The 23,244-nt window shown below is 32.2% G+C and overlaps 1 protein-coding gene across 4 annotated transcripts in view; it reads left to right on the top strand.

Moving 5' to 3' along the window:
- DGKB (diacylglycerol kinase beta) overlaps nucleotides 1–23,244 on the top strand; it is a 583,166-nt gene that overhangs the window by 317,884 nt on the left and 242,038 nt on the right. For all 4 annotated transcript variants that reach the window (XM_036230387.1, XM_036230386.1, XM_036230388.1 and 1 more), the window contains one exon: nucleotides 1,216–1,280. In XM_036230387.1, coding sequence (XP_036086280.1) covers nucleotides 1,216–1,280 — 65 coding nt within the window. The remainder of the gene's footprint in view (nucleotides 1–1,215; nucleotides 1,281–23,244) is intronic.

Genomic DNA, 23,244 nt, shown 5'->3' with positions numbered 1-23,244 from the left:
TCTTTTCACTCGTGAATTAATTCAATTGCTCCACAATTTTTAGAGGATAAAGTGTACAGAACAAAAAATGCGCTTCTGTCACAGCTCTTTCTTGTAGGGAAAAGCCACTGTGTCAGCCATCTGCAGTGGGCATTGGTCCCTCTCTTGTTGTGCCTCATGCTTTGTTATGCATGAGTAAGCACATTAGTCTTTTCATTTCATTCATTAGACTTTTAATCCTTGATTAGTGCTTTTGAGATTCTCTCAATTACACAACTTTTTTATTTCCTTTGTGTTTGGTCTTTCTTATTCCTTTATCTCCACTATGAAACAAAATTAACAGTTAATCACAACAATACCCCCGTTTCTATTGAGATGACTGGTAAATATATTAGTTTCCCATTGGAATGATTAATCATTAAAGTCAACAAGAACTGTTTATGCTTGAAAAGCTAGAATCTCAGTCTTCCTCTAGTCTCACATACTGAGTTGTGATTCTGTCTCATAGAAACTGAATGGATTTTCTAAAAGGAAGACACTTTCATCGGAACTCGTTCATTTTGTGTCTCAGAACCTAGATACACTTTCCACCAGTAATCCAAAAATAAATTTTTCTCTTCGTTGTTTTTCTCCATGATGTAAGATAAGATATATATGTCAGAAAGTTGGTTGTGAAACAAATGGTTAATAATTACATGTCCAAGACACTCTTAGAAAACTTAGAAGTCATGCACTGTACTTACCTTTACTAGATATGGATCCTCACACTGTTTTGTTGTTGTTGTTGTTTGTTTGTTTTACTATAATTAAGTTCAGAGAATGAGGAGCTTCTCTATCTGATCATTAATCCACTTGGCCATCCTTCCAACTCTTACATAACAATATTTTCAACTACTTTTTGACATTTATGCTCATATGCACTATCTTAAATGTACTTTGAGCTTGAGGCCAAAACCATTTATTAAAGGAGATATATAAATTAAAGAGAAATCAATTCCTAGAAGTAAATATGACAAGTGACCAATGGTAAAATGGTAATATAAATTACAATTGCACAAGATTTATGTGGATTATCCATTTTTTGCCTAATTTTGGAACATCTTCTTGGCAATGATACTGTTAAGAAAAATGTTAATTTAAATATATTATCCATTAATATTTTCTCTTTTAATTTTTATTTCTACAAGTTAATAGGATCATAAACTGTTCTGTTTTTCTTTTCTGTTTCTCTCCTAGGATGCCTCCATTGCACACAGATTTCACATCATGAGAGAAAAACACCCAGAGAAATTCAACAGTAGGTAAGATAACAAATGATGAAATTATAATGCTGGTTACTGTTGATAAATTATGCCATAAAAAGGATCACTGCATAGTATCAAATGACTGAGTAAGGCTTGGTATGTAAGTATTAAGGAGAAAGTGTAAATGAATTCAAATTTTTCTTCTAGGTTTTAATGAGATTATAGTGGAAAATGCAGTGTGGTCATCTCTAGTCCATTCTCATATGGTGAAAAGAAAAATTTCAAGTATAAAGTGAAAATAGTATTTTAAAGATATTCTTAAACCTTTACATAGCCAGGTTTGTGAAGGGTTTATCATTCCAAATCCCAAGAAAAAACATGGGGCTCTAAGTTGATAACGTTGAGTAACTAACTGCATATTGCATAGGTATAGCATAAGTCCTTTAATCTTTCTACTGTATGTCCAGTATTGGCCTCAACTAAGTGGAAAATAGACAAAGGAAATATCAATGATAACATAAAGTACTTTTAAAGACTTTTTCTTCAAGAAGGAAATCCTGCTGACCAAAATTTTGCCACTATGGCAAGCAATACATGAACGTTTTTCTCTTTATAAGGCGGACATTAACTTTTTCTGAGAGTCAGGGAAATAGGGCAAGTTTTAGCTTTGCATCTTCCTCATCTCTAGAAAGAAATATGACTATCTCCACCTCACTCCCTTGGGAAAATGGGGCAGAAGAAGTGAATTATCCTTGCTTCAATTATACCCATTTTTACTCTGTTCATTTCACAAAGTTTCAAAATCATAATTAGCATTTATATATGTGTGTATATATATGTGTGTGTGTGTGTACGTGTGTATTTACATACATATATATATATATCTATATATAATGATTTATATATTCATGTTCAAAGCCAAAGTCTCTGTGGACTCTGTATTTGGCTAGGCTGACCTCGTGTCATGAATGTGACAGACCATGTATTAGACAACTGCATCTAAAATTTTTTATATATTTTTTATATTTATTTTGATTTTGTCACACAGTACATTGCCATAATTTCTTTCTATATAGGTTCATTAAAATGCTGTTCAATGTATTTTCAAAATTATATTAGATTTTTTAACTCTAGACTTTTGTGTACTACTTTATACAAGAATCATCATAGTAAATAATTTCATGATTAGTGATTTTTCATTAGATTTACCTATTTAAATGCTTTAGCAAAACATGAAAACTTATTTCCAAAACCTATTATTAGGTATTAGGTTTGACTTGAAATCTTCTTTTTACCCTACGAATCATTGATCATGATGTTATGGTTTGCCTTTCCTCTCATAGCTGAGACAGCTATAAGTTTTGTTTTAAAGAAAATGAAGAATGTGTACATATGAATGTGTGTGTGTGTATGTGTGTGTGTGTGTGTGTACATAATATCTTTAGAAAGGTTCACAAAAATCTTTAACTTTGGTTCCTTCTTCAAAAGGGAAACAAGTGGTTGGGATAAAGACTGAATTTTTATTGTATGCTTTTTTATACTGTTTCAATTTTGAGCCATGCATATTACTAAATTACATTGAAAGTAGTCTAATTAACAATTTGCATCTATAAGTTTTCCTTATATCTAGAATAAAGAGACATTTCATTTTACAAGATTTAATTTTACTTCATGAAATATATGAAAACGAATTGATGTAACAATGAAATTATAGTCACTTTATGGTAGATCTCAGCACTCGATGATACTGATGTACCTTGAATGTCCTGGAAATGTATGTATTTATTAATATACTGAAAACTAGTGTAGAATCAACTAGCCTTGGCTAACCCAAATCCTACTCTTTGAAGCTTTCATGTGTCAGTATTTATATATTACAATAGGTTTTTAAAAAATGCTGTTTGAAAAATGAAACATGCAGTCTCTCAGGAGTTTCATGGTTTTAAATGCTCATTATCAGCTTTAAGAAACACACAGGTGGGAAAAAGAGTTTAATGATGTTTAAGTCATATTTGTCCCAGACTTACTCAGAAGAGAGAGGAAGAGAGACAAAGAAAGGCAGAGACAGAGAGAGGTGGTATAAAGGGCAGGAAGAAAGGAAAATTAAAGGTATCAAGAGATGTATCAGTATATTTATGTGATACTCAAAAATTTGACAGCCTGCATATAAGAATGCCAATATTTATGACCCCTTCCTTAAGTGTTAGAGGCTAACAGATTCTGTTCTCTAGAATGATTTAATAATTCTTAATAATGAAAATGTTTATTATTCACCTATATCCAATCAACTTTTTATCATTTGTGGTACTAATTTATGATATTCCTCACTGCCCAGTATGTGGTAAGGTGCCATTTACAACAATGTATTTGTATACCCCAATGTGTTTATAAGATAGGAAACTACCTCTTATTGATACTTATTTGTAAATTTTAGGCATGATTAAATCTTACTCATATAGTTTAAAGGAAATATTTCATAGAAAACACCTTCTAGATTGACACAAGTCACATGTTTTTATTGTGAGTTTAAAGAATGTCAAGTATAAAACAGATGCTCTATGCATTATTGGCCAACTGTTTTTTATGATAGCAATTTGTCCTAAAATTATACATTTTACCAAGTCAATTAGGCATATACATTTTAATCTATACTGCTATAGATTAATTCTTCACTCAGAATTGTAAGCATTTAGATAATTCCCTAAAGTATAATAAAACATATTTAGAATACGGACATTTTCTAATAAATTTCTGTGAGGAAGGAATGCCAGATATTGTGCACAAACAATTTCATACTTACACGGCCAGATTTTCAGATTTCAACATTGAGACAGGTTCAGCCATAGCACTCTTTCATATTTTCAGGAATTTGAAAATGGATTTTTGTAAGTACTCCTAATAATGGTGTTTCAGATCTGATTTCTTGTCACAATAAATCATATGCCATTAATATTATCCTCTAGCATGCTCACCTTGAAATTCATTTATATTTCAAAGAACATGATGTTTCTAACATTATCTTAAGGAAATTAATTACCAAAATATATAGTTCTGCTCTCTATGCTTCTTATGACAGAAATGGAAAGAACTGAGAAAGATAATGATTCTTCCGGTGCTTAAGAGAGTGCGAGTTGAGAGGTTTATATCATATTCTTTTCAAAATTTCTGTATAAATCTAAGTTAACTGTTAAAAGAAAGTATGCTGTTCAACTTTTTAATAAACATTTTAACAAACATTTCTAGTTTTTAGACTCAAAACAAAATTATCCTTACAGTATTTATGCTATTATTTAAAATGATTTATTATATAATATTGTAATTTAAAATTTTTATATAATTTGGCTGTTCCTATGTACAATCATATTTACATTCTTATAATTCACATACATTACACCTCTCCTGGTTCTGTTTAGATAGAGCATTTTAAGTTCTTGCTTTAAAAAACATATATTGATATTAATAACTGTACATTGAAACACTACAATATACATTTGTTAAAATTATAAGTAAAAAGGCTTACAATAATTTTAGAGGAAATGAAAAATTGTTTAATTCCTTGAATGAAACCATGTAACCTTGACAAGGACTTACAAGTCATAAACAAAACTAGCTGGAAAAAAAGTATTGGTAGCATTACAAAGATTTGTTAATATTATAGTCATGGCTTGTTTTCAAAGAACCAATTCAAATTCCTTATGTACAGTTCCTAATACCATTTGCTAATAAACAATGGCCAGCAATACTCTACAAAAATACTGTTTCGTTAAAACCACACTGGTTATTTAAAAGTATCTGGTCTTTAATTCCCTGAATGAGACAAAGATTGTTTTCTTTGCCCTTGTTCAGAGGTATGTTCTTTATTTCTGTACTATTTTTGCTTTTTGTGAAAAAAAAATCTACTAGAAACTGAAATCAGTGTGTACATTTAAATAGGGCAAATTTAACTCAAAATCTACTTAGTGACACCAGGTATGTCAGGTGTTGCCTTCCAAATGTGTGAGGAAAAGAAACAAAACTTGACAAATTGGTATACTAGACTGAAAACTTGATATTACTATAATAATAAACTCAAATTTTAGAATGTATGTTTTTCAAACTATCCAAGAAGTTAATAGCATAAATGAATTTAGAAAATTTACTATGACTTTACAATCATCCTCATTCTGTGCAGTAATACTTGGTTTTCTGACCATAGGCTTTGTGGAATAGAATGAAACTCTGGGATTTTACTACCTACCTAGTACGTGGAACATAAATAGCATTCCATGAATGTTTACTAAATTTATTCACTAAAGATTTATTATTCAGTAGTATATTTGTCTTCTAATCAAAGTCCTAAAGTTTGGATAAAATATTGCTTTCCTACCATTGATTTGGTGCATTATTTTACAGCTTTTAATAAGGAGCCCCTTTTACATTATAGGCAGCCATCTAAACACTGAATCTTTCAAATCTCCAGGTATAGGAGGGAAATGAATTTGGGGTTACATAGAAACCTTACTTAGCTCTAAGTTCTGTAGAACAATATAAACTAGAACAAAAGTCTACATTGTAGCAGTCCAGAGCTAAGGATATTTTCTGGGGCTCTAAAGTTAAAGTAACCATTAAGCTCTGAAGGATATATGTTTAAGAAGGGCTGCTTCTATTCTCTGATTTAGCTGAAGAAACATTTCTGGTTTCTGTTTGCAAGATGCTTACATTTTATGAGTGTCATCCCATGCAAATTTTCTAAATATTTTCCTCCTCGATTTTGCCTTTCTATTCCTAGGATTTGTGTTTTTGCTTTACATGAATTTGCATGTGTTTTATGCAAAAATTTTATACACACACACAAACACATAAAAACACATGCATAGACTCACTTCCTGGGATGCCAAATTAAAAAACAAGATTTATGAAGTAATGGTAGTTATTTCAGAGATTTCCGCAAAATCACAGCTGAATAACCCACAATAGAGTATTTTCTTAATAAGGAAGAGTACTAAACAGTAAGAAAGCAGTTTAAGAAAACAATTTCTACTCTTTATTACAGATTTTATGTCTACATGGAAACTTTTGGGAAATATTTGTCAAATTAAAATACTACAGTAAATTATCCTTTGTTCTTTACAAGATGACATTAAATATATATGTACATAATGTATATATTATACAAATTTATACATGTAAAATTTCAACTTGTTCATATGAATAAATGATCAATTTTAGAGAAAAAAAAAAACATAGTTTTAACCAGCAGTAAAAGCTACTCTCGCTAAGAACGCTATCCCCAATTTACCAAGTGTTTTTGTTTCCTTTGTGTTCAGGCTACTCCCTTGTGCAGCATTAGTTGACTGTAACAAGGACCATTTTCGCTCTGGGGGCTGAAGAGATCCACTAAACTAATTAGACGATGGACAGCTGACTTTAGGGAATGAGCCTGTGACATTGTTCAATGTCAGTGACACATTTTTTTTTCTTTTGATATTCATAGATTATCTATAGGCTAGAATTTGGAATTGATTAGAGTTTGATTGTGATATTCTTTTGAATAATGTTCATGCCACATGGGTTAGTTAATTTGATATGAAATTTAAATATCTAATTTATGATATCTATATGCTTTTGAAATCACTCTATCAATAGTATAACAAAACTGTTTTTTGGTTCTTCTAGAATACAATCAATTAACTGTTGTTAGAGTGCACACGGCATCAACGTTTGTTCCATGGGAACAAATTCGAGGACCCTTATTATACCACTTCTTTGTAGGGCATATTAAATATAAAGTTAATCTATCTTGAACTCTTTCCAAAGAGGTTAATCACCTCATTATAAGGTAATTTTACCTAGAAAGTAATCCCCTGGAATGGCTAATTGGAACTAATTAGATACTTTCCATTGCTTCTTGCTCCACCCAAGCATTAGTTACTAATGCCTTTCCTTGAATACATATTCTTATATGGATATGTTCTGCATTATTTTCTGATTAAACTTATTCTAACATATTAACCGTAAATGGCTGATTTACTTTTTTTTTTTAAAAAAAGGCTCCCTTACATATATTTTTCTTTCAAGAAAAAAATACTCACTTGCAACATTTTGAAGTTTGTATTCTTTACTTTCTGTTTCTACATGACCAGTGTTCTTATAACATAAAGAATCTTACTTAAGCAACTCTCAACATCTTACATATATTCATATGTATTAGCCTTAACATATAAAGAAAATGTTTTCTTAATAGGTACAATTTCTGAGGAGAGTTAGAAAGTATAAGTACAGTCTATGGCCATGCCGCCCCGAACAAGCCTGATCTTGTCTGATGTTGGAAGCTAAACAGGGTCAGGCCTGGTTAGTACTTGGATGAGAGACCAAAATAAAAAATAAGATTATAAACTGACAAGGTGCTTGCAATCTATGAGGTTAACCAAAGGTCACCTTGCCTAATTAATAAATAAATGAATGAATAAATAAATAAATAAGAAAGAAAGTATAAGTAGAAAATATTGATTTATATGAATTTTTACTTTTCATTTCTCATTCCTATAACTTTATGGTATTTTTTAAGATTTAACAAACACAACATCAACATTTGCTAAGATTTGCCAAGGTAGTCCATTTACTTTTGCTTCATAATGAACCTTTAGGCACCATAATCATAAGGGTCCATTTTCTTTCCCTTTTCAATAACATTGTTCCTATATCGTCTAAGCCTTACTAACAATGTCCTAAGGCCTGTCAGTATCCTTCTGTCCCTTCCAGATTCTCTCATCCTTCAGTTCCAAAGCAAATGCCACTTTCGTTTGGTTTGGTTTGGTTTTATGTTATGGCAACACTGCACTTCCACATATCAAAATTGCTTCTGTTTACTATTGCTACATAATGAACTACTGGAAAGCTTAGCCATATAAAACCATTGTATGATGAGCGAGCCTCTGTGGTTCAGCGATTCAAGCACGGCAAAGCAGGGATGGCTTCCTCATGTCTGGGCCTTCAACTGGGAAGTTTCAGTGGTTGGAAGTGGTTTGACAGCTAAGGGACAGAATCAACTTGAGGTATGTTTACTCTCATGTCTGGTGGCTAATGCTTGTTGTTGGTTGAGACCTTACCTGGAGCATTGTTATTAGTCAGGGTTCTTTAGAGAAATGGAACCAGTAGGCTCACAAGGTTTTGGTGGCTAAGAAGCCCTATAATCTACCTTCAGCAATCTGGAGACCCAGGTGAAGTGAAGACCCGAGAAAGGGGTGTAATTCAGTCGGAGGCCTGAGAACCAGGGGAGCCGATGCTGTAAATCCCAGTACGAGGGTCAGAGAAGGTGACATGTGCCATTTCATTCAGTGAGGCCGGGGAAAGAGGCAAATCCCTCCATCCTCTGCCTTTTGTTATTTTCAGACATTAATGGTTTGGATGATCCCTAACCCCATTGGGGAGGGTTATCACCTGAGTCCACTAAGTCAAATGCTAATCTTATCCAGAAAGATTCTCAAAACACCCAGAAATAATATTTAATTTGGACATTCTGTAGCCATTCAACTTGTCACATAAAATTAACCATCACAAGCACCTGCGCATGGTTTCTCCATATGGCCTCGGCTTTCTCACAGTGTGGTGGCCTGGGACGGACAGCCTTCTGACATGTCAGCTCAGTCTGCTAAAACTGAGTGACCCAAGAGAACTTGGCTATTTCCTGACTTCGTTTTAGTAGTCACATATTTTCATGTTCACTGTACTTTTATTGATTGAAATAGTCAAAACCTCATTCAAATTCAAAGGGAGGAGTCATAAATAAAGTCTTTCAAACAGAGGAATATTAAAACATATTATGAAACTTCCATACAGGGGTTTCAATGATGAATAATACCAGGTTTTTGTTTCAAAGGAACTTAGAGTTTAATGGGAATGGTATCACAATATAAAATTATGATAAAGGCTACTAGGTATTTAGGAATAACTCTTCTAAGTCATTGAGTTGTTTTTATCATACAATGTTTTATTTTATCCTCAAAATAAGTCTATTCTGTAACTATTGCTATTTTCACTTTACTGAGGTAGTTACTGTCCACATAACAATTCATAATAGCAGAACCAAAGCTTATACTTTTAAGATACACATATAGTCAGGAATAAACTGTGCCTCTAAAATATCTCCTCATCTCTCCATGTCCCTCTTTCCATAGCACTTAACTCTCTTTTGTTCGAGTTATAACTTCTGCTGGCAATTCCAATTGTCTTTTTTTTTTTTTTTAACTTTATTTTCTGGGGCCTCTGTGTCTGGTAATATTTAAGCAGTCTAAATGTCAGTTGCATTTTACTAACATCAGCTATTGCTCATCGCTGACACTGACCTTGAGACCTATACTAGGCATCCTTATCCTCACCATGCTAGACCTGGGGGTAAGGGTGCCTATAATTTGCTGAGAATTGGGGAGGATTACAAATAATATGTTATAGTTTATATATAGCTTTCTTTAGGTAGATTGTATAAATAACACAGGATATAGTTTCATCTCTATAAAAAGAACTGGAAGACCTTCACAACCAAACTCTGAATAAATTGTCTATACTTTCCCATTATTCATTCATTCCTTTTTGAAATCCAATCTAATCTGGATTCTCTTTCCACTTAAATGCAACTGCCCTCATTAAGGTCACAAAAGATCTCTAAGTCACTAAATTACACACACACACACACACACACACACACACACATACACGTGTTTTGAGCTCTACTGAAATTGAATTTGAATTTGTGATTTACTCTTTTTGAAACCGAGTCAATTAAACAAATCATTATATACTTAACTGCTTATACCAAGTTTTTGAGTTTTATTTATGTTTTTTTCTGCTGTCCAACCAAGCCATAATTACTAGTGGTTCTCAGAATTCTGAGATATAGTTTTTCTTCAATTTATACTCTTTTGCCTAATCTCTTGAAGCTTCTTTGAAAGTGATCTTTTAAAAATGCTAAACTACCTTCCTTTATCAAGTCCTGAATAGTATAAGGACGTCTATGATCTGGTTCCTGGCTAGATTTTTGACCTTTCCTCTGTCTTTTGCTGCATCTGCCCTTCCCTCCCCTTTAGGTTGACTGTTGCTCTTCTTTAGACTAATATCTGCTTAGTTGCTCCATCCTGAGTATAGACTTCCCTTGTTCCACCAGACTAGGTTTGGCTCCCAGAGCACCCTATACTTCCTTTCTGTAGAATGGTAGAGCATTAATCATTTGAAATATTACTTGATGTGTTTATAATTCCTTGATGTATTTTGATTTAACTATACGGCCCTTCCTTTTCTCAAACTATAATGCATCTATTACTTTAATGCATCTACTACTTCATGATATGGTTGAGAAGGAAGGGATCACAATTCTCTGTTATTAAATTTCAGTAGACTTGAAATTCATACTAGAGACAAAAGGTTGAGAGTAGATTTGAAAATTTCATAATTCTTGTTTGTGACTATCAAAATGAGAAGCCCAAAGGACTCAGAGTATGAGATTTATGCTATAATCATGATTTTGATATTACAGTCTCTGAAGGGATCTGAAATGCTGATAAACTATTATTTAAAAACACGTATTTCTTTATATGATCATTTGTTTTGTTAATTTTTTCTTAATTTAAGTGTAGTTGGCAAACAATATTATGTTAATTATATTGGTTTCAGGTATGCAATATAGTTATTCAACATTTTCATACTTACAATGTGCTCACCCCACTAATTCTGGTAATCATCTGTCACTGTGCAAACTTATTGAAATATTATTGAATATATTTCCCTTCATCTTTTCCACCCATCTTCCCCAGTTCTCCCCTCTGGCAGCCTCCCCCTTTATCTCTGTTTAAATGAGTGCATTTTTGTTTGGTTGGTTTCGTTTTGTTTTAGATTCCACATATAAATGAACCTATATAGTATTTGTGTTTTTTATGGCACCTCAAGGGAGTTTGATAATAAAGAGCTAAGTGCTTAGTCAGGAAATTAATGTTGGAATTGGTGGTGCATGGGAAACAGTGACAAAATAACAATTGCACTGCGCTGTGAAAATAGTAAAAATAAAAGAAAACTTTACCAATTGCTATTTTCAGTGTTTCTACTTGTTACTCTTTCTTATTTTTATTTTTTAAAATCTGATTATTGTTTTTTCAGACTTCTAAATTTTTTTAAATGTTCAACTTTAGTTTTTTAATATTGTCTTTATTACATACCAAACCTAACAAATTTGTAGAATTCTTTATGCTGAATAAATGTTATGTTTGTTTATACAGACACATTTATGTAGCCTTTATTAAAGTCATAGGAATAAACCATCTTTGAAATATTTTTTTTCACAATGCTATTTTGTATTTCAAACTCCCCCCCCCCCTTTTTTTAATTGTGGTAAGATATAACAAAAAAGGGCACCACTTTCACTACTTTTATGTGTAACTCTCACAGCATTAGGTGCATTCACATTGTTCTGCAACCATTACCACTGTCCATCTCCAGGTCGACTTTTTCCTTCCCGAACTAAAGCTTAATACCCATTAAACAATAATTCTCCTCACCCTGCCCTCCAGCCTCTGACAGTGACCATTTTACTTTCTGTTTCTATTAAATTGACTACTCTATGTACCTCATGTAAGTAGAACCGTACACTTGTGACTGCCTTCTTTCACTTAACATAATGTCTTCAAGGTTAGTCCATATTGTCGTTAGTGTCAGAAATTCTCTTTAAGGCTGAATAATGTTCCATTGTATGCATATACTACATTTTGTTTATTCACTTGTCTGTTAATGGACATTTGGGTTAATTGTTTGGCCTTTTGGCTATTGTGAATAATGCTGCTAATAATATTGGTGTACAAGTATTTATTCAAGTCCTAAGCTAGGTATGTGAAACTTTCTGAATATCAACTTTAAAGAGAGTTAAAAACTATATTAGAATAATTATATCCTATAAAATAAATTAGATAGAGGTTAGTGTACCTTTATCTTCAAATAATTAGGTAAATGTGCATTTTCTGAGTCTCGTTTTGTTTCTCAGTCTCTCCTCTCCTCTCTTCTCCTCCCTCTTTCCCTCTCTCATTTGTGATGTGGAACAGGATGAAAAATATTTATTTGCCACTGATTTTTCTTTAGAATGTATATGGATCTTCCTAATTTATTTTCGTATTTCTTTGACTTGCCATGTAGTATATCTTTAAAGATTTTAAAAACTAAGTCTCTGCTGTTCTCTGAAAATATTTCTAAATGCTGAGAGAAAACTAGTATGAGTATTTAAAAAAACTGTCTAATCACCAAAGAGGAGATTTACCCTGTAACTGAAATATAAACATTATATATATATATATATATATGTATATAATTTTCTTAAGCAAATATTGACTCATAGGAAATTATTTTATGGCCTAATGTCTCATATTCTGAGAATATTCATTAAGTATAGTTTATTCAGTAAACAATTTAAGAGTTATACATTCATACTTTTATTATGAAAACAAAATGATTACTACTAAATTTTGAAGAAAAGCCCGTCACAAGTTTAACATAAATACCATTAATATAAATCCATATTTTCTTTCCATTATTTTTAATGTGTGACATGCAAAATGTTTATTACTATAAATATTTCTATACTACGAAAGTGCTTGGAAAATAAGTAAGGTAAATAATTAAATATCCTTACTGCCCTTGAAAAGCCTGCAGGTCAGTAGGGAAGACAAACCAAAATAAATTGCGGTGAAGACTATCACTGAAGTTAAGTGCAAAATTGAGTGCAAAGTGCTACCAGGAGGAAGTATCTATTTTTGTCTGAGGGAAGAAGAAGAGAGGACATCCCCCCAAAAGGTATTCTTCTCATACCCATGTCCACTACTCACAGTATCGTCACCAAGTTCCTCTACCAAAAATCACATTTGTCACTTCTATTCATGTTATGACTTAGTGAAACAGCCACCTTAGTGAAAGGCAAAAGCTCAGGAGAATGGGGTCTCCGGCTGGGTGAGGGTTCATGCGCCCACCTAAAGCCTGGAAGGCTCTGGTACATAGAGATAGAAAGGAAAATGAAAAATAGGGGTCATTCAGCAGTCTCTGTCAAAATCTTAGTGTATTCTAAAAATAAATAGAGCTTTTCATAGACTTTAAGTTTCTTATTTCATTTTCTCAGCTTTTGGAAGTAACTTACATCTAAATTTCAAGGGTCTTCATCTTCTATTGCATCTGTTTCATGAAGTAATAAAAATGTTTAGAGGTACAGTATGAAAAACCTTACGTGATAAAGCCCAAGTGTAGTGCAAGTAACCAATCCCACATTTATCTTCTTTGTGAGTTTAAATCTTTACACGTCCTTTTATGTCTTATGCCACTCTTCTAATTTTATAAGTTAATTATTCAGTGTTACAGCATAATTTTTTTGTTTTATTTTTGCACATAGACGTGCACATAGACAATTCTTTACATGTATTTTTTACACATTTTCATCTTATTGTTATTATTTTTCTTATTTAATTCATTCTCTTAATTTTTAAGACAATCAAATTTGAAAGGACCTCTGATAATCCCTTTTTTGTTACAAAAACATTCATGTAATCTATGAATTTATGACTATGAAATCCATTCATACCCACACTCAATTACTTTAATTTTATTAGCTCTTTTGCATTTCAAAGTAGATGTTTTATCCTGTTTTGTATTTATGTAATGATTGAAACCATATTCAAATATATCTAAATTAACCGTAACCTATTAGATGGCATAAAAGGATGCAGAGTCTAAGGAAAACTTTCTATTGCTTTGTTTATATGTATTCTAAATTTGTCATTCTTTATTAGAAAAATTATATCAGAAAAAAGATGAGTTACCATGAAAATGTAAAATAATTGTACAATAATAGTCATCTCATTTTCATTGTGAATTCTTGTAGACAACTAAATAGTTATAGATCTAATAGTTGTCTTTTGTATCCATGCACTATAATAAAACTACACTAACATTTCTTAAAGGCTGGACATTTCTAGATACTCTACCAAATGGTTTTCTTGGATTATTTTATTTGATCCACACACAATCCTAGGAAATGGTTATTGTTATGCTCACTTTATATATTTACATATAACTGAGTTAGAATCATAATTAATGTGTCCTAGCATACATGTTTAGCAAGTTACTAACCATTTTGTTCAGATAAACAGTCGTTTAATGCATATCTACTAACCAGAAAATATTTTTATTCAGAATAAAAGATGAGTTTGATACCATTCCAGCCTCTTAGAGTTTATGACTTATTTAGGGAAAGATACATGCAAACCTATGACACTGTGAGATGAATGCAGTAATCAAAGTATCATATCTAAGAATAAAAAGGAGAAAATAATGTTTACATGGTGTGGCAGTGGTGCTAGGAAGGCTTTGTAGAAAACATGTTTGATCATGATCCTTAGAGATATTCACTTTACAAGTTACTGTGGAGTCAATAGAAATATCACATGTTAATGTTAACTGACATAAAACATATCCATGTATGGCGGGGAGCATAAATAGTTCCAGAAAGACAGATAGACAGAGAGACAGATAGACAGACAGACAGAGAAGTTTGAAATGTGAGGAATGTAAGATTAAGGAGATTTGCTCATCCTACTGAGATCCTACTACAAAGAACTTGCTAGTCATATTGGAAACTTGGACTTGAAATAATTATAAGGTTTTAAACAAGGACATAAGACTAAGGAAATGGATGTTTAGAATAAAAATAGTTGTCACCGTTACCAAAATTGGTAATTAATATGGGTATGAATATGGATGTGAAGGAAATAGTGAATGAAAGTATGAGTGGAGGCAGAATAATAGCAGTACCAACCAAGAGGTCAATGGAGGAAGAAGAGGTGGTGTGTGGAAGAACATATTGATTTGGTTCTGTGTTTGTTGAATGCGAGGTATCTGTGGGATATCCGGATCAATTCCATAGACGATAAATCATCTTTTTGGCCAAGAATTAGGTGGGATGTCTGGGATGGAGATGAAGAAGCATTACGATAAAGGAGCTACTCTTGCTCCATCATCTGTAAACCAAAGCATTGATAAAATCCAGAGAAGTGGTAACAGTTATTTTACTAGGTTTGGTTAATTTTAACTATACTTGTTATAATAAATGGTAGTTAAGAGTTTTGAAGAGACTGAAAATCATTGGTGAATTATATTTTCATCTTTTCATAATGATACTAACATGTAATTACATATTATTAATTAGTTTTACCAGAGGCATTTATTTAGACTTTTTTGTTTGTTTAGACTCTTATCAGAAGCGTTTACTTATTTAGGCACAATAACACTTTTCCTTTAGTTTTTAAGATAAGCAGTTTAAGAATCTAACCTTATTGAGAGTCTCACCAAAAATCTCATTTTGTTAGAATGCCTGGGATTCAGTTTAAAATCCAAATTCTTACATAAAGTTTCCATAGATTCTTAATTCTAGAAAGAATGAAGTTAGGGTATCTTTTTGAGAGAAGCTTGAAAAGATTCTCAAAATACTTTAAAGAAGTTGAAGAATCTAGCCAGCAGAGGGCACTTGCTCACATGCACTCAGTCCTTGCAGCAATCCTTGTGATCAAGGAAACAGGAAGAGTTCTTTCTTAATAAGCATGCTGGCAAAGTAATCATTTTGCTCAGTGTTGAGTTAATGCCAGAACGTAGATATTTATACCAGGAGTCCTTCTCTTGTGGAAGTATACATCTCTTTTAGTGAAATATAATTTGAATCGTATTTGAATACGAGCCAGCAGATTTGAGAATCTGTTTATAAAACGGTCAAATCTGAGCAATTTGTGTTGGAAGGTCAGAGGCCAGCTATGTACCTTAGTTCTGCTGAATAATTAAGGAACTTCTGATTATATTTGATGAAAAAGGCCAATTTTAATATGAAGTGCAAGGGACTTCAAAAAAAAGTCAAAATGTTGATACTCTTTCTTAATTGTAGCATTACTAACTGAATAAATGCTAAAATGTCTTAAACAATTTTCTAATTGAAACTGAGGGCATTGTAAGAAGAAATTGTTTCTTAAAAAATTCTTAGATAATTAAATTTAGGAATAGTAGCATTATTCTGGTATAATACATAGGTTATTTTCTTAAGATATTTTCCCACATACTTCTTTAGTTTAGAAGTATTTAATGATCTTGCAAAAATATTATTGTATAATTATTCTAGAATTGCAAGTGATGTTATACTTCTTTTTTAAAGCATTTTAACAAATCTCATATTTTACATTCTATTTTACACATAGAAACTGTTAATGTATAGAAATTGTTGGCAACTGTAAATTTTGTTTGTTATAATGCAAGCTCTCTTACATGCCCTCTTTGCTAGTACAGTATGATTTCTTGTTATTATAACACGTACCATACTTTTTTAAAGCTGTACACAATGAAATATGTATATGTGTAGTGTCTGAAATCTGTTTGCATTTAAAAGATGATATAAAACATATTTGTTTCTTATGTTTTAAAGAGAAGTTAATGCTGTCATTTCTACTTTATGATCCAACACAGTGAAAGAATAGTAAACTTTAAAAACCCGTGGAAGTTAATTTTAATGTGTAATAGTGTGAGGGGGCTTTGTTTATTTTCTTCATTTATGAAGCATATAACAATCTTATTTGCCAAGATGATTATTATTTAATAAAGTGACAAACTGTCCCACTGATAGGATACATTAATTTGCCTTTAAAGCTGTTCCTTGTCCTCCATAAGAAGGTGATAATTAGGTTTTCAGATTAGAGTAAAATAATCATGTCACTTATGTAGATGCTTAAAATATATTTAATCCTTTTTATAAACTTGAAACAATTTAAAGCTGTAAAATATTTTTCTCTGTGAACTTTTAAGTGAATACAGCTAATATATCCTGTTAATTTTAAGCTAGCATGACTCTTTGGAAGGTTAACAATTGGAAAAAATAATGTAAGCAATTATTAACTTTTCAGGTAAAGCAATGGTATTAGACTGTGTAGAACATCTACCTAATAAAGTAGCACTCATTCATATCCTGATTTAATTTCTTCCTTTGTCCACAGAGTGTGCAATTTAATCTTCGAAAAGTCACATAGAATCATTTTGTTCATGTATATTATTAACATCCTCAATTTCTAATGTTGAGGGCTCAAATTATTGTTAGATACTACAAATAATTAAATTTCAATTTTAACATTCTGTTACACAAAATTAACTAGATCTCACATGTTAAGTTCCCAAAAGTACTAAATGATGTTTGAATTTCCAGCAGTGAAAACAGTTTATAAAAACAAAACACTAAATGACTAAAAAAAAAAAAGACTCTTTCACTGCCTGAGGGCTGATGATAGCACATTGTCTTAAAGTTCTAAAGCCCAATCTTCTCTAGCTTTAAATAACTAAAGGTAATTTCCTGTTCTTAAAGTTTGCAGAGTATTAAAAATGTCCCTAAATCTATTTCCGGAACCAGGTTGGAGAATGTTCAGTGCACATTCATTTAAAATACCTTTATGTTCTGACTCAATTACTTTTAATAGAGTGGAGAATGTTTGGTGTAGCTTTGAGTGCACAGCATGAAAGGCTGGGTTTTAGTTAGAAAACATATAAAATTAGTTCCTGTGGACAGGTAATCTCTAGAGAAATATAAGTAACCAGAAAACCTTATTGAAGACCATTAAATGTACTGCAAATGTCGTGTGCTTTCTTTGCACATGTTAAATACAGAGTTGTGACATAAATGAAGTTATTGCAGGACATTGGCATGATAAAATAAAAAGAAATTTTTGTTGATAATATGTAAAATGCCACATCAGATTTTATTCATTCTGCACTTATTTCTTTGAGGTAGCTTTTATACAGCTGTGAAACCTAGGGAGTTTTGTACAAAATGATTTTGACAAATGTTCATGATTCCACACCAATGAAATGCATTTTAATTTCATTCAGAATGTTGTAAGCGCTCTAGCACATAAACAGTAATAAAACTCATATTGAAGTTATTTCTGCAATTTTTTTTAACTTCACTGTTCAAATGATATAGGCAAGTTTTCCTGGTCCTCATTAAGAAATATAGACAATCCTAAGCAAAATTTACATAAGAAAAAAATGCATTGATGATTTGGAAGTTTAGACCTGATGCTGGTTTCCATAGATAACTCAGCCATGAGAAATGCCATGATGTCATACGAAATGCACAAACTTTATTTCTTTCTATATCTGATTTCTACTTTTGCTTCTTAACATCTCTGAAACCTTGGGTAAATTATTTAGAATTTAGGATGCTCCATTTCATCGATTTCAGCAACAGACTAGTAATTCCTAGTTCTCAGGGTTGTTATGAGGTTAACTTAAATTGAATGAGGCATGTAATGTAATTAACATAATACCATTTCATTTTCTTTTCATGTCCATCAGCATTTACTGTCAAAACTATCATCTGAATCAAGTGTATAAGGAATATTAAAATGCAGAGGTCCAATAATTCTATGGCATTTAGGAAGGCAGATCAGAAATATTAAATGATTTATGGAAAGTAGAAAATGGACTAGGAAGTTTTTTTAAAAAAACACTATTTAACAGGTAATCTACAACTAATAATTGTAAATGTAATGCAGAAATTATGTTATATACTAAAACATGCACAGGTTTGGATTAAGAAGCTGTGTTATAATTCCTGTTGTGAAAATTACCTCCTCTATAAATTGAAATGATTTTGGTAAGACAACTCAAAGGGTTATTGTTGCTATCAAGTGCAATATTATTTGTAAAAACACAGGCTCCACTAAAATTAGCTCAACATTGTTTTTCAGTCAAAATTGTGGTCCAGAAGAGAACACGAGTTTGATAGAAACACAGAAATGCCATACAATTAAGCGGTTTCTCTAAAAGGGAGAGCATTTTCACATTATACTTCCCTCCCAAAAGGCGGAGCAAGATATAAATGCTTCCCAGTGTTTCATAACAAGATAGATCAGGGGTCAGAAAACTATGGCACACATGCCAAATCCAGCCTTCTGCTTGGTTTGTGTAAAAAAAAAAAAAAAATGTATTGGAACACAGACAAGTTTATTGGTTTTCCTGCTGCCTATGGCTGTGTTTGAACCACAAGGGCAGAGTTGAGTTCTGACTTAGACCATATGATCCACATTGCTTAAAGTATTTACTATCTGGCTCCAAAAAGAAAATGTTTACCCCCCCCCACCTTCCTCAATAGATGGAAAACTGGAACTATGAGAAAAAGTGTTCAAAAGAGTGTAGATAGATTTCAGAGCGTATAAAAGGGGTGGAAAATCACATTCTGAAATATGAGGACCTGTACAATAGATGCAGTTGAGAAACACAGTGGAAGAGGAATTTAAGTAGACTCCAGATTTTAAGTACTGTATGAATTTTGAGCAATTGTAGAAAAAACAGACTCTGCAAGATGTAATATGTTCTAGTTCATATCCATATGTGCTACACAGAATAGTGAACTAGGACAATATGTGAAATAGAGACCCTTGAGTTGCCAGTCCTACATCTATATCAGCTTTGCTTATTTGTTTGGTAGGAAAGGCAAGCCATACCAGAGCTGTATTATTTGGGCTTGGAAAAGCTGCAGTGGTGATGAGCTCTGAAACTTCACAGCCTAAATCCAAATCTAGGCTTTTTGATCACCAGAGGATTAACCCTCTCCGTTTCTCAGTTTTCTCCTCTGTAAAAAGGCACAACAGTAATTCCTATCTGATAGAGTAGAGAGGAGTATATGAGTTAATACATGTAAAACTCAAAGAACATTGCCTGGTGTGTAGGAATCACTATATGTGTATGCAATTGCTACTTGCATTTGCATGCACACGCGTATATTAGCTGTTTGATTTATATATACTAAAATTTTCATTGCATGGTGTGAATTCAGTCAGTCACATTTAATCCATTTTTTGATTTAAATTTACCTTCACATCGATATGTCTGGACAAATGGAATCTCATCTGAAAATTTCAGGCAAGGAATTATTTTATATAATGATTTGAAATAATAGTTATCAAAATAGGTACATAAATATTTCTTTGAGGCCTGAATATATGAAATGAAACAATTTCCTTTGTTCTAAAGGACAAAATTTGCATTTCCAAGGTCATAGATTTTTTCTTAATTTCAAAATAAATATTGTTTTAAACTATATGGTTGAATAGTTTGGAATTCATAAGAAGGTAAAGTTGTTAACAGATCTTAGGTAATTACCTAGTTGTTTTCTATTCTGAGAAGATTTTTGACCCACATCGTTACTGTTTAAATAATAAAATACATCTGCATACTGATTTACAGTTTAAAATTTGCTTTCATATGCATTATTTTATGTGATCTTGAGATGTTTAAGCACAGAGATGTATGCCATGCATGCTCTTTTCTTTTTGGCAGCAAATATTGCAAACATATTGATGGTGATAATTAATATTTTCTAAACAGTCAAAAAACAGGTGTACCTTTCCAAATAAATCCAAATAAAATTCAAAACAAACTTATTCGATGACTACTAAAAGGATTCAAAAATATTCTAGAAATTGTCTTGAGCAGATTCAAATTAGAAATATTATTATAAATAATTATGTTAAATTTTTAAAGATAAGAATCGTGCTTTATTCATCTTTGTATTTTCATTTGCTTATCAAGTGTCTAACACACAGTATGCATTCAGTATTCTTTGAATAATATAAATTTTAAGCTTCTTTTGTTATTTTTATGGAAGTTTTAATCCCTATATGTTTGTATCCATATTTTGTGGGGTAGAGTTAATGGTAAGAGTAGCTAAGTTAATTTTACATTATTATTTAAAAATTACTAGTTTTGAGAATGACCACATTAATGCATCAGTAAAATATAAAGTGACCATAAGTCAAGCTGTGCAAGAGTACCTTTCCTAAATTAATTACTATAATTGATCTCATCTTGTTCTTGAGCCACCATTTTCACTGTTGTAATAAATAGGTTTGTCAATTAAAATGCTTCACTTTTCTGATTTAAAACATTTTCTCTTTCATGTAGCTACCCATTTTGGTCCTTCCTTTTTTCTTTCCCAAAACAATGTTTGGGTAAAAAGGCCATATTACATTGATTCAACATAGGGAAAGACTCTACCTCTGCTCTCTGTCAGGCAGCCTCTCTCTGCTAAAGTGTAGCAGGAGTCAGGTGGTCACTGGGTATACCCCAGGTACTCACCTGATATTTTGGGCATCTAACCAATACCTGGTCCTGATTATTGTGGTCTGTGTAATTACCTTCATTCTCAATATCCCACACTCACCAGCTTCCTGTCCTGAACCTATGCCTTCTCTTGGTTCATCTTCTGAGCACTTTGAGTCCACATTGTGGGAGTGTCTTATCATTCTAAGTTCTTTATTCACAATAAGGTCTATGTGACCTTGTAAGTGCTTTCTTCACATCTGCTTGACTGAATACCTCCTTCAGCCGTTGCTTCTTCACTGTCCCCATGCCATATAGGGCCCAGAATTATGAAAACAGCATTGTTTTTCTCAGATGGTGTCTTCTGAGGCTACTCCTGGGATTCTTTTATTGCCTTGCCCTACATAGATATTTTTCTTTTCTACTCTGAGGGGTTGACTTGAGAAGTGAAGAGGCCAACACTTATATCTCATTTTTTATCTTTCCATTACCAATATTTTGCCTCCCATCTTGCCACCCACCAACTCTACCCACCAACAGCATGGCTTTGTCCTTTGGCAGAAAGCCTCCACTGTGCCTCCTTATTCTATAGCTTCAATATATTAATTCTTTTATCTTTTGTCTTCTGTTACCTGTCACTTGATCTGTACATCCCTGCTGTGGAAATGCACAGAAAGGCCCTTTATCTTTTCAGCGAAACGTGACTTTTACAAAAGTCAAAAATGCATGTCTTTCTTCAAATTACTACTTGGATAATGCCATTCCAGAGAAGATATACACAATGTTGATGTTAATTTGTAGAGGATAAGAAGCCATTCAGGGTTTTGGTATGAACCAGTATGACAATGTGTGGATTTAATATCTCAAAAGTAAAAACTGTCCCTGTAATATCTATTTTGCATAATGATACAATGTGTTCCTGTCATTTTTTAACTCCATGAAGCAGCTTATCAAAAATATCACAAGATCAGAATTAGTTGTTGTTATCTAGAATGTAATATATAATGAACTTTAAAAAATCAAAGTCCACCAATTTAAAAGCAATTCACTACATTGTTTACTTTCCATACTATAGTATATTCATAAAATATTCAATTAGATAGTTTCACTGAACATTCCTCATGAAAGTTTGGCACAGAACCCAAATCAGAATAACTAACTGGGTTGGCTAAACATTTTGATCCAATAGTCACATACAAATTAAATGTTAATTCTCTTACTCTTTTGAAGTTGATATTTCCTTAATCTGTCATGAAAGAAAAGCTTGCAAGAATATGCTGTTACTTTAGGATGTACGTGTTTGAGGAGAGGTTAAATACCACTAGAAGATACTTGGAAGATATCTCATCTTATGAATTTTTTAATGGTAAAATATGTCAGCAATGCTCAAGAAAGTAGATGTAGATATTATAGGCAATTGAAAGTAGTAGGTGGTTATTGTAGCTGGAACGCCTCCCAGAGCAGATGGTTTTTTAGGAGTTTTTGAAGGAGAAGAGCAAGGTGGCCTGCCTGGCGTATATTAATTGAGTGCCTGTTCCAAGTGTAGGGGGTGGTTGGAAGAATGTGTGATGTCTTGAGTGGGCGAATGATACAAACAGACATAACTTTAAAATAACCTGGAATTTATATCTCAGAAAGCTTATAGACAATTCACAAAGACACAGTTTTGTCTGTAAGGAATCAGTAAAATGTAGTTATGCAAACAGAAAGTTAGCACCCTGTAAAATAGAACTTAGCCAACATGGTCAACATTTTCACATTTAACACTTGGCTATTGCTTATTAACAAAGTAGAATAATTTTCTAATGAGGAAAAATTATACTAAAACTACTTGTGAATTTGTGTTTCAAGAGAACAGATTTTATAAAGAATTTTTAAAAAGATATGATTATTAAAC

This window comes from Rousettus aegyptiacus, unplaced genomic scaffold, assembly GCF_014176215.1.
Source record: "Rousettus aegyptiacus isolate mRouAeg1 unplaced genomic scaffold, mRouAeg1.p scaffold_m13_p_13, whole genome shotgun sequence".
Lineage (NCBI taxonomy): Eukaryota > Metazoa > Chordata > Mammalia > Chiroptera > Pteropodidae > Rousettus > Rousettus aegyptiacus.
The sequence above is the reverse complement of the archived record's forward strand: the minus strand, read 5'-3'. Positions and strand labels throughout refer to the sequence as shown.